The 12622-nt window shown below is 24.6% G+C and overlaps 3 protein-coding genes across 4 annotated transcripts; 2 read left to right on the forward strand and 1 right to left on the reverse strand.

Moving 5' to 3' along the window:
• The first annotated feature begins 586 nt into the window (after positions 1-586).
• Positions 587-1587, forward strand: LOC128956425 (uncharacterized). Its single transcript, XM_054302164.1, has 2 exons — positions 587-866; positions 951-1587. The coding sequence occupies exons 1-2, from the start codon at positions 815-817 to the stop codon at positions 1388-1390; spliced, it is 492 nt and encodes a 163-aa protein (XP_054158139.1). The 5' UTR covers positions 587-814; the 3' UTR covers positions 1391-1587.
• Positions 1588-6226: 4639 nt separating this feature from the next.
• LOC128956422 (ras-related GTP-binding protein C-like) lies at positions 6227-8525 on the reverse strand. Its single transcript, XM_054302161.1, has 7 exons — positions 8363-8525; positions 8019-8176; positions 7797-7891; positions 7321-7454; positions 6923-7237; positions 6702-6844; positions 6227-6627 (listed from the first exon to the last, which is right to left on the reverse strand). Exons 1-7 carry the CDS (start codon positions 8363-8365, stop codon positions 6309-6311), a joined length of 1167 nt encoding a protein of 388 aa, XP_054158136.1. The 5' UTR covers positions 8366-8525; the 3' UTR covers positions 6227-6308.
• Positions 8526-9821: 1296 nt separating this feature from the next.
• Positions 9822-10445, forward strand: LOC128956426 (uncharacterized). 2 transcript variants are annotated; one of them, XM_054302165.1, is made up of 2 exons: positions 9822-10081; positions 10155-10445. In XM_054302165.1, the coding sequence occupies exons 1-2, from the start codon at positions 9889-9891 to the stop codon at positions 10439-10441; spliced, it is 480 nt and encodes a 159-aa protein (XP_054158140.1). In that variant the 5' UTR covers positions 9822-9888; the 3' UTR covers positions 10442-10445. The 2 variants fall into 2 exon arrangements, with proteins under 2 accessions (XP_054158140.1, XP_054158141.1); XM_054302166.1 differs by having other exon boundaries at positions 9822-10075.
• Positions 10446-12622: the final 2177 nt, after the last annotated feature.

Raw genomic sequence — 12622 nt, forward strand, 5'->3', positions numbered from 1 at the left:
AAACACAATATTATCAAAAAATTTATGGAAATTAATTACCAACAAAGTTATATTTTTATTAAAAGTTAACACTAGATATGTATACACAAAACTAAACTATTAATAAATAATACTTAAATACGATTAGTTGTTTTAGCTGTTGTTGTAAACACATATCAATAATACCACATAAGAGCTAATATTAAAATTATGGTATGATATTATGTAATAAATTGTAATAGACTGGTGCCAATGATATAATCGGGGTCTAAAGTTTGGTAACGTGTGTTCAACAAAAATTTATTTTATCCAAACGTGTCCTCACAAACAACAATACCATGTGTTGTCTCTCCTAAAGACAAGAATTCAGAGATTTTTTGGCGACTATTCCATGCAATTAAAAATTTGTGTCGATTTCTCAGTTGAAATACTAAACAAAAATTGTTTTATTAACAAATATTTTTTTCATTTAGGCGTCTAATAAATACCCATTAATAGACTTAAATAAATTGTTGATAACAGAGTATATTCAGTATTATATACACAGTAAGTGTATATATATATATATATTCACTACTACTTATTGCTTATTGATACTGACAGTCAGTTTCAGAGGGGTATAAAAGTCGAGCACTTGGAGAGCAATGATTTCAGTTAATAGTGTGAATTCCCAAACCTATTATATATAAGTTGTGAAACTTGTTGTATACCACAAAAAAGTTTTGTCAAACAATTTTTAATGTTTTTTTGGATTCATATTTAAACACTGATCCCAAAAAAAGTCGACATTCATTCAAGTGTTAAATAACTTTTTATAATAACAAACAAACAAAAAATGAATGCTTTAATTGCTTCAGTATTTTTCATCACATTTTTCACAACCGATTGTAAGCTCATTATAATATAATAAAAACTTTTTTTTTGTCAATTGTCTAAAATGTTTTGTTTGTTTTTTTTAAATAAAAAATTAGGTTTCGGTTATGTGTTGAGGAGGTCGGGTGATAATAATCACGATAACCATCAACTGATTGATCTAAAAGAGATGAATACAAAACTACACGAAACACAAGTTATGCTTTTGATGAAACGATTGCGACCAAAACGGGATGCAATGGATAACCTGATCTATGAAGTGATGGCCGATACAGAAAAAGATGAATTGGAAACCGATTACGATAAGTCCAATGATAAGGCAGAGTCGGTTAGACATAGACTCAATGAGCGCATTGAACACGTGGATCTTGTACTGACACATCTCAAAGATATTAAGAAACACTTCGACAGTGTCCACAAAATGACCAAAACGCTGGTCGAAAGCGACGCTACGGCAGACTTTGTCAAGAAGTTTGCCATCGATCAGCTCAACGATTCCGTTAATAATGTCGAAAAATGTCAACAATGCTGGACATAGACCCCGGGACGACCATACCTACCACTGTCACATAGAAACACATAATATCATTATAATTATTGTCATCCATCCTATCGTTAAACATATACAGACATCTAAACCATGCATTCATTTAATGTTTTATTGTAAATACTCATTAATATTGTTTTAAAATTCATCAATAATTTATGTAAATGTTTTATATATATATAAATAATATATATATTTAAAGTTCAAATAATTTGTATCATAAACACCCCCCCTATGCTCTCCAACTCTGTATTTCTTGTTCATAAATTTTATAAAATAGTTTTATTTAATTTTATATGTAAATGATTTTTTTAGTTATAAATTAATTTAATTCATAGTGCAATAATAAATTTTAAAAAATAATTATAAACGTATTTTTATTATCAATTTATTACACAAAAAACTAATTAATTTCAATGCTTAAATTAAAATATTTAGTATTAATAAAAGTATTTGTATTGTTATTATGCAAGTTTATGTACAATTTATTTTTATTTATTCAAATATAATTTAAGGAATATTCTAGTTTATTAAAAGCAAATTTATTTTTTTTTCTAATGAATAAAAACTTTTGTGATAGTTTTCCTTATAATATTTATCATAATATTTACAAAAATCATAAATTACTGTATGATGTAAATTTACAGTAAGTTTCCTATAATTTTTAAAAAAAAGTAGAACAACATATAAATTGATAAATTTATCGCTTAATTTTATTATTCCGTTATATTATAAGTATAAAACAGTAGCTACTTATGTAGGATTACAACAATTGATATCAATTGTGATATTGTATTATTATTATTATTATTATATATTTTATCAAATGCACAATAAATATAAATTGCAATTACTTAAGATAAAATTAATAAATTAATAATGTATATGTATAATACATATGTATGTGTAACTATACTAGTAATTTTCTGGGATATACTGTATTTTTACAGTTAAAAATTATTTTTAAAAATAAACTATTCAATTTTTTGTATTTTAGTTATTTAAGTATTGCTTGCTATAATTTTTATTCAGTATAGTAATTAATAGGAAATAATATACATTTGCATTTTGAAATATACCTAAACTAAATAAATATTTCACAAAACAAATAATTTTAATAAATAAATATTTAATTTTTAAGTACATCTGTTTATTTAATTGTATAAATATTTTTAACTATCATATATCTAAAAAATTTGAGTTGATCATGTTTTTTTTAAATATATATATTTTTAATTATTAACAAATTTTGTAATAATAAAGTCATATCGTTGTTTTATAATATCGATGGTACAAAAAATATATTAAAATATTATTTCCTAAATTATTGTGTACTTTAGAATTCAAACAAATATTATTTATTATAATTATTTGTTTTATATATAATTTTTATAAAATTATATAAATTCTATATTTAAACTGATTTTTTCTACAATTATTATTATTTGAATTTATAAAGTGCTTTACAGTAAATCAGATAATTTCAAGCTTACATTCAAATGACATGTTTTTACAACCATTTGCTGTAATCTAATAATAAGTTTTTGTTAAACATAAATATTAGTACTAAATATAACACTATCGATAAAAAATAGTCTTTTGAAATACCATTTAAAGATTAGCTCATATGATGTATACGACAATCAAATTAATTAATAAAAAAAACTTTTTTATTTGATATTTTAATTAATAAAAAATTATTTAATTAACAGATATAAAAAAGGATACATTTTTTGGTAATTATTACAATTATAAAACTTTTGATTAATAAATGTAAATAAATAATAATATTATTTTATGTATTCAATAACTATTGCTCTGTTATTTATTACAAATAAAATAGAATTTTTAGGATATAAGTTAAAAGTATAAATAAATAACAATACTTTAAATGTATTAATTAAGTTTATATTGAATTTAAATATATTTATATTAAATGTAGTCTAATTTTGAGATATACTATTACTAGTAATAAATGGTAATAAATTAAATATTATATAAATAATTAGTCTACTAATATATGCATAGACAGCAATATCAGTGTACTATATATCATAATTTTATTAATACAGTTATGGCTCTATATGTGTTATCGGGTTATTTTTAAGTGGAAAAATTTTGAATCAATGACCAATATATCATATCAACCTATTATATCAAACACGATGTTGAATGTGTTATAATTTTTCCAAATAGGAAACAAATTATAATAATGCTTAAAACATTTTACTATATATTTGTTAAAAATATTAAAAATAAGATTTAAAAATATTATATATATAAATAAATATATACTGTATATACAAGTATATTATATCATTTGCAAGTTTGCAACTATAATTAGAATTAATATTTAAGAATAATTTCATAATAAACTTGTTTTTTTCTCAATAAATATCGCAGTAATTATTTATGTTTAATATCAAAAACAATTATATAAATATTATGAATAAATTTATATATGCTAAACAAATATAGACACTAAATATTATAAATTAAATTAAATAAAAAAATATTGTTGTATCATTGAAAAACTAAATAATTATCACTTAAAATAAATTTGTTAAATAAATGTTTTGAGAAAATTCAATCTCTTTTGAAATAAAATGATAGATTCATTCACACTGTCAGAGATAAGACAAGAAAAATATAATATAACCTATGATTTTGTGAATATATGTTATTTTGAACAAAATTTTTACTATTAGAGTACATCCACCAAAACTGTGGGATAATTATTATTAGACCTTGATCATTGAGTGATTGTGTCAATAGACCTAAATATTATTTTAAAATAGCATTTTTTGTTGTTGTTGTCCACCCATAAGGTTCATCATATGTAGAGACAATGTTTCCTATTGTGGATCCATATTATTAAAACTTCATTCAGATTAAGTTACTTTTCTATTATTATTATTATTACAAAATTAATTAGGTTTAAACAGGTAATTGAAAAATACAACTATTAATTGTTTTTTTTGTTTCTTCTAGCAAAAATATATATATTTTTAATTTTAATAATTATTTATATGACTATCAATCATATTCATAATTATTTAATTATGACAAAATTTCAAACTTAATAAGTGTTTATGAAACAGATAGATAGATATATAGATAGGAAATAGACCAACATTTCACTCATTGGTTTTTTGATTGGCGCCGTACTTATCAATTGCTAGCAAAAGATTGTCATAAAAATAAGTCATATAATATTATTATCAAAAATAAATTTCATAATTGATACACAACTTTAGTTAATAACATATCTCTCTCTCTCTCTCTCTCTCTCTCTCTCTCTCTCTCTCTCTCTCTCTCTCTCTCTCTCTCTCTCTCTCTCGGAGATCACAACATAATCACTATATTTGTCAGTGATATTCAATATTTTTTGAAAAATCTATTCAATAATATTAAATATTTGAATAAATTTTATGTCTTTAACGCACTCTAAAGATATCGTGTATTAGTTTCTAATGATATTTGATGTCTATATTTAAACAAACATTTTTTATGACTCAGTAATTAGTAGTTAAATGACAATTTAGTTGACAATTATTGTAATATTATAGTAAATTATATAAATACAATAAATAACTTAGTAATGGTAATTTATTAAAAATTGTATGAAAAATATGTTTTAACACATGATATAAATTTAAATTATATATAGTATTATTAAAATTGATCGATAAATTTAATCAAATTTATCCTATTTTAAAAATTTACGGTAACTTATGTAGTATATAGTCTGCCACTTGCTATCTCAATTGGCATCGCTTTTATATATTTTTACAGTAAATATATTTCATCTTTTTCAACTTAGTTGTATATATATACAGTATATATTTAACCAAATTATGAATATGTTTAATTAATTTTTGAATAATAAAATTATTGTTTTTCAAAAGTTATTCACAATAATAATAAATTAAATTAAATTATACTATTATTACTTTGTATTAGTTTGTATATAAGGTATGATTAGTACAATTTTGATTCATGAATTTTATTAAATAATAAAAAACAACACAAAATTATTAAATATTACCAGTAATTGAAAATATTATTTCATAAATAAATGAAATACTTTGGGAAAAACTTAAAATGTAATTAATTTCTAGTTTTTTAGTGCCAACAAAACTAATGTAAAAAATATTCATCAGTCTAGCAAATAGTTAGAAAAATAGTATATTTTAAAAATTTTGACTCAATCTCCCTGATCACTGGTCATTGACATTTATGACCCCTTGAGGTCAACTTTAGACAAAATTATAATTTATATCTCAGTATAGCAAAACTGACCCATAGTCCTAATCTACTGTAATCTTTAACTGAATAACAACTATAATAAATTATTGATAACTACTGTAGGGTATAATAGTAAATAAAAATAATAAAACTTCAAAATAGTAACTCATTAGTAATAATTTTGATATATTAAATTAGTATTACTGTACTAATATACCGGTAAAATTAAAAAAATAAGATTTTACAAATGACAATATAATATATACAGAAAAGTAATGGAAACTATTATAATATATATATAAATTATTTGTATGTATATTGTATATAATTTATTAACATTATTGATTAGAATTAATTAAAAAAATTAAATTTTTAATACCAAAATTAAATTACAATTTCTAAATAAATTTATACAGATTATTAATTTTTATCAAATAAACATTTTGGTATTCATTTTAACAACGATTTTGGTCAGCATAAACAGCTAAATAATATATATATAATAATATATTATAATAATTGACACAAATTTTCAATCAACTAATGATCATTATTTTTTTCAATTAAACAGTTTTTTTGATTGTAAATCAAAAGATTCAATGCTAATCTAGCGGTTGAAATTGTCGCCCAAAAAAAACAAAATTGCCATCAATTCAATCGATCAATGAATTTGATCGCTAATATAGCCATTACTTTGTGTCGAATCGATTGAATCGTTGATAATTTGTTGTGATTTGTTGTGTTTATTAAACTTAATCTCAAACACTTCTTGTATTGCCTGTCGAAAACACTGGAAGTTATAGTCAATGAGTCCCTGTTTGTCGAAATTGTCTTCGCGAAGAATACAGACAAGAGCTAAGAATTTGTTAACTTCTCGCAGATAGAGAACTGTTCCCGAATTCAGTTTGATTGTCGACGAAGAACTGCTGTCAAATGTACTGTTCTCGCCATCACTTTCTTTAAGACTATTATTTGAATCACTGGATGGAAACAAATATGATGGGATCAGTCAAAATTATATGACATTTATAATTAATATTATAGTAATACTAACCCATATATACAGGAAATATCTATAACAACGTCGATCATATCGCAACATAATTCATATGATTGCATGTCTACCGGGGAATAATCGGTGGCAATATATATCTTCGAGACGACATCAAAGAGAAATGCCTTTTCGATACCAGAATTCTATAATAAATTTACAAAAAAATACATATATATAGACATAATGTAACGGTAAATAAATAGCTATAAAAATGCATTTACTGTTATAAATATATTTAATAGATTCTCAAGAGTGGGCAGCTGTGGGATCAATTTCTGGACCACTTTAGAAAAGGCTTCAAATATTGAATGATCGTATATTGAAGTTAAATAAAAGCTAAGAAGAATACTCTCGTCGCCGCTGTCCATAAGATCTTCATTAGCTCTCTGATGGATATCTCTTTGGGTCTCGATTTTATGATCATCGGATAGTCCATCAACTTTGTGAATAAACACTTCAAATTTTATATCAGGATTCACTTGATGTGCCTTTTTGACCGTATGATGTAATTTGGACAACGCTTCCATATAGTCGTCCTTTAAGAAACAATAAATATTTTAGTATTAACCATAAAATCGTATCAAAAAAAAACCTAAACCCTAAGCTATTGTAAGCCTACCTGTGCATCGATGACAAAGACGAGTGCACCGCAGCCGCCAAATATGTTTTCCGAGTCAAATGTCGAGTCAAAGAAGTCGATCTGACCGGGAAAGTCCCAAATTGTAAACGACACGAATGAACTGTTGCTGATATCTGTGACATATTTCAGTTAATAATAATAATACAATTGATTAACTATTTTTTCAATATATATTTATGTCTTTTTTTAATTTAAGATAATTATCGGCTATATTAACATAATTTAGGAAATACTACTAATAATACATTGCTATTAAATTTAAAATCCTTAATTTCCTAATAAAGAAGTGTTTTATTATTTTTTTTGTGTTTTAAATTTGTTTAATCATAAAATGTTTTTTGTTGTATATATTATTTATACAGTATTATCAACTGATTTCTGTACTAAATGTTAATTACCGGTAATTTAATGGTAATAAATAATTCATTATATCATATCAATCATTCATTCATTACCATCTTTGACAATCTTATTGGTGCTCTCGAGAAACAGTGTCTCGTTTGGTGACATCTTATGGAAAACCACTTTCTGTATGGACGACTTGCCACTCCTTTTTTAGTGACCAATTACATAGCGGAAAGAGAGAGAGAGAGAGAGAGAGAACAAGTAGTTGATTAGACCATCAATTATCACTATTAATCAGTTGGTCACAGGTATGTCCGTTTTTTTCTACATACCTACGCAAACCCATGATTAGTATGCGTGGTTTGACTTCACCCGTAAGGGCCGACCTATCGTTGACATCATTGGATTGCATGTCATTGTCGTCGTCCGGATATCCGAAGCCCTTAGGGAACGACCCAATCATAAACCTATCGTCCTCTTCATACCCGTCCTATCAAACAATACATCAAAAAACATTAATTACTATATTATTATTAAATCCCAATAAAATATTTTAGTGATTATCTCTTTTTGATAATCTCTTTGAAAATATAATCTCAAAATTAATCAGTTTTTAGACACAACAACAATAACAACAAAATAAATGCCTTTAAATAAACTATATTATCATAATTACCATTATTTTTGATGAAAATATTAATTTTAAAAAATTAAAAATTGAATAATTAAAATATCATTTGTGCAAAAAAACTATTATAAAAAACTAATTGTTTTAAATTAATTGAATTAATGGGCGATTTTGACGACAATTTTTTTTGTGGTTTCAATCAAAATAAACAAATTATTATTTTTGAAGCAAAAATCATGTGATAAATAATAAGATATTATTATACAGTATTATAGCACACAATAAGCCATTATATTATATACTGTTACATATTTTGCTACTCAATTGTGTCCCCCATTTGCCCCTAAAAATATTGTTATTATAAATATTATCATATTATTAAATATAATTTTTTACCAATAATTTTTATGAATAAAATAAAATTATTAAGCTAATATTTTATATACTTTATTTTTAAAAATTTATTAATTTTATTTGTGTAATAAATTTTTAGATATCCTTATATATTCATTTTCATTTATAATATACCGGTATATAAATAGTAGTGATATATATGTATAGTTTAATCATTAGAGAAATTCAATACCTTATGTGTGTATTATTGAGTTAAAGCATTATAAGCAGTGTTGGCAGAGATAAAGTGCATGTATAATACAAAGCGTATTATACAGTATAATACAATGTAAATTACATGACAATTTTGGCTTACAAAATTTATTTAGCGCCACCTAGTAACAAAAATACTAAAATTCACAAATAAACACATGTTTTGTAATAATAATTATTTTTCTATTTTAAAAAAATTTGAAATTAGCTATTCAATTTAATTCTAGTATTGAAATATATTAATAAAAATAATTACTATTTATTTTTAATAGTTTTAGAAAACAACGATTCTAATAAACGATATTAAAATTATGTAATAATAATAATTTTAATAAAAAAATGAATATTTTATCATAGTTAATGTAATTTTTTTATAATTGTAAAATACATCCAGTACATTGTATTTTACAGTATTTTACAAAGCCAAAATTAAAAACCTTGTATTTTTCCAACCCTGCTTATAAGTTAGTCTGTCAATGATATTATAATAAATTTAAAATATAGTAAAATATAATACTTTTATATTGTTTGCTAATATGTTTAATCAATATTAATGAGGAAAAAAACTTTAAGCTTTTAAGCTAACATACAATTAAAATGACAAAATATATGGATATAAAGTGTATAACTTCTAATATAAGTTTAGATTATTATAAATTTTTAATTTTATAAAACTAAATATTAGAGGATTAGTAGGTATATGATGTTATAGTCTATAACTTATAGATATTTAATTAATAATAATAATAATAAGTATAGTTCATTGCACTTATTATGATGAGAAAAGGGGTCATTTAACTGTCCACCAAAGTGTCCACTAATTTGTAGAGCACTTCCCATACATTATTTTTTTCACAATACAAATCATATAAAAGGCAAAACTTTAAGCAACTTTACAATCATTTTTATTATTTATTAGTTATTAATTTGATTTATTGATAAAAATTTTCAAAAAGTTTGAAAAAAACATGAATACAGAGTTAGTTTTAATCAACTTTTTGGTTGTCTTATCAGTGGTTTGCGGTCAAGAAGTTGCCGCTCCCGAGACACCAATGGCCAGTATGGCTGTCAATGTTGAGTCCAAATCAACCAATGATGAGAAAGTTGCCGTCGAAGATGTCCGAAGCAATAACAACAATAATCCGCAGAGAATAAGTATATGTAAAAAAAATGTTAAATTCAGTCAATTGTTTCTAACAATTGTTAATTTTGTTGGATCTAAAAAACAAAATAGCATCGCCGGTCATCATCGTAGAGGCACCTAATTTGAATACACCAGTTGTTATCGTTGAGGAAACTGCTGGAGCAGTGTTGGCCAACAATACAAGACCATTGCCCGACGGTGTCAAACGGTGTCACACATTTCGGGAACGATTTACTGGTCATTGTGTATCGTTTCCCAGATTTTTCCGATGTCTTCGTGATGGAGGAGTCGTATTCCCAGACTTTTCAGGCAATTGTCGTCTCGAAACAGTTGCCGGTTGTTGTGTCTTCAACTTCTTTACTCAGTTGACTTCATAAGACATAAAAGTTTAGGTTTAAGATTAGTTTTTCAATCAATATTTAATTATTATATTATTTAAAAAATTAAATATAGTTTTATTATTTATATTTTTTTTATATTAATTAAGTGACAAAAATCTTATTATTGTGAATATATTTACCGATTTATTTTGATTTATATTTAAAATTATTTATTTAAGATTTATTATTTAATAAAAATATCATTTTTATCAATTAAACAAAAATTTAAGATTCAATTATCATTAAAAATGAAATTACAAGAAATTATTGAATAATTTTGATAGCATTTCAATAAATAATAATTAATATTACAATTAATGTTACGATCAAACAGTTATCCAAACTTTAATCATAATTAACACATAATTACGCAATCATTTGATTAAATTGTAAAACGCATTAATTAATTGTCTAATCAATTGTGAAATACTTTTGTATTGAATTTCTTTGTGAAACCAATACTTAAAATAAATAATTATTTTGTAAAAGATTTTGTTTGTTGTCTTAAAGACCGGACTTTAAATGTTAAGAACGGACGACGAGTTTGAGCCCGACTACGAGCCCGACATCGATGGCTCACTACAGGACACCGCGAGTCAACAACTGAAGAAGATCCCGTCCAACAGTCAATTGAGTTATTTAAGTCAATTGAGTGAGTGGTCAGACAATGAACCACAGATACCACTGGCTATTGAAGGATTGAATGATCAACCAATTAATAATAATCAGTTGATTGTTGGAAATGACGCCATAGATGAGCTACAAGACGACGACGACATTTGTATAATCGAAGAGCACTGTTCGGGTGGAGGTGTTTGCGGAACTGGTGGTATAAACTTGGTGTCCATGGATCAGGTCATCAGATTAAGGGAAAGTCAAGACAGACAGCCGGTATTTCCAACGACTATTGGAAACTCAAAACGCAAACAAACTGTTCCCAAGAAAATACCGGTCATTCATTTGATTAAACAAAAATAATTGATAATAACTAACAGGTAATCACTATTTTAATGTATATATAGAAAGAAAAATCAAAGAATAGCTCAAAGAATAGCAAAAAGCGTCAATTGGCCAAAAAGTCGACAACTCAGAGACAGTTGGCCCGTAAAAGTAAACCACAGTTGCAATTGGCGGCTAAGTCTACGATCAAATCAATTTATTTGCCTCCGGTTAAGCGTCGATTACGTCCCGGACAGAAAGCGCTTCGGGATATCAGAAAATATCAACAAACAACTAATCTAATGATGAGAAAACTCCCGTTTCAACGATTGGTCAGAGAAATTATGACCCAATTTATTGACAATCTTCGCATACAGAGCTCAGCACTGATGGCCCTCCAGGAGGCGTCCGAAGCCTATCTCATCAATTTGTTTGAAGACTCAAACTTGTGTGCCATTCACGCCAAAAGAGTAACTATTATGCCGAAAGACATGCAATTGGCCCGACGTTTGCGCGGAGATCGATATGATTACGTTAGTCGTGAATCTTAATATAATTTGTTAATTAATTAATCGTTAATTCAAATCAAAACAATAATAATTTCTCTCATTTGTTAATTTCTTTAAAAATCATATTTTAATTAATAATAAAATAATGGCATAAATAAATGGTTAAAATATGCTTTTAAATAATAAAAATTAAGAAATGCTTATTATTTCAATTTTTGTTGTATGTATTAATTGTTTCTGTATTTCATATCATTTGTTTGTTTGTATGACATTTATATTGTTGTTGTTTTTTGTTGTTTACTTTTTAAAAATTATTTTATAAAATAAATTATTAAATTAATTAAATTAAACTAAAATTTATAAGTTTCTTTAAATTTTAAAAATCTAAACATATATTTAAATTAAAAAATTTAAATGATTATATTTAATTAAAATAAAAAAATCAATGACCAAAATTGAGATATTAGGATGTTTTTAAATAAACCGCATCGATTGGGTATATCAACTATACTAACCGTCGATGACTGACAAAAAAAATTTGGTTCAATTTAAATCAATATAACTAAAACAAATATAATAATAATATAACTTTGTATAACATATATAACATTTGCAGTGAACATATTGGGGCGCGAGTGATAGGTTTCGTTTTAAAAAATATAAAAATCATAAATATATTTCAATAATAATAATTTAAAAGTGAACAGTTGTTTGTCTGTCTATTTTTTTT

The sequence above is a fragment of the Oppia nitens genome, unplaced genomic scaffold (assembly GCF_028296485.1).
Source record: "Oppia nitens isolate AA-2021 unplaced genomic scaffold, nextdenovo-longstitch-racon4-pilon3 scaffold2_pilon_pilon_pilon, whole genome shotgun sequence".
In the NCBI taxonomy this organism is placed as follows: domain Eukaryota; kingdom Metazoa; phylum Arthropoda; class Arachnida; order Sarcoptiformes; family Oppiidae; genus Oppia; species Oppia nitens.

Excerpts from the sequence above, each read along its gene's own strand:
- LOC128956425 (XM_054302164.1), top strand. The coding sequence starts at position 815 with ATGAATGCTTTAATTGCTTCAGTATTTTTCATCACATTTTTCACAACC. Across the intron at positions 867-950 it reads CACATTTTTCACAACCGATT|GTTTCGGTTATGTGTTGAGG; the intron begins GTAAGCTCATTA and ends ATAAAAAATTAG.
- LOC128956422 (XM_054302161.1), bottom strand. Across the intron at positions 6,845-6,922 it reads TATTAAATATATTTATAACA|AATTCTGGTATCGAAAAGGC; the intron begins GTAAATGCATTT and ends AATTTATTATAG. Across the intron at positions 6,628-6,701 it reads GATATTTCCTGTATATATGG|TGATTCAAATAATAGTCTTA; the intron begins GTTAGTATTACT and ends GTTTCCATCCAG.
- LOC128956426 (XM_054302165.1), top strand. The coding sequence starts at position 9,889 with ATGAATACAGAGTTAGTTTTAATCAACTTTTTGGTTGTCTTATCAGTG. Across the intron at positions 10,082-10,154 it reads TCCGCAGAGAATAAGTATAT|CATCGCCGGTCATCATCGTA; the intron begins GTAAAAAAAATG and ends AAAACAAAATAG.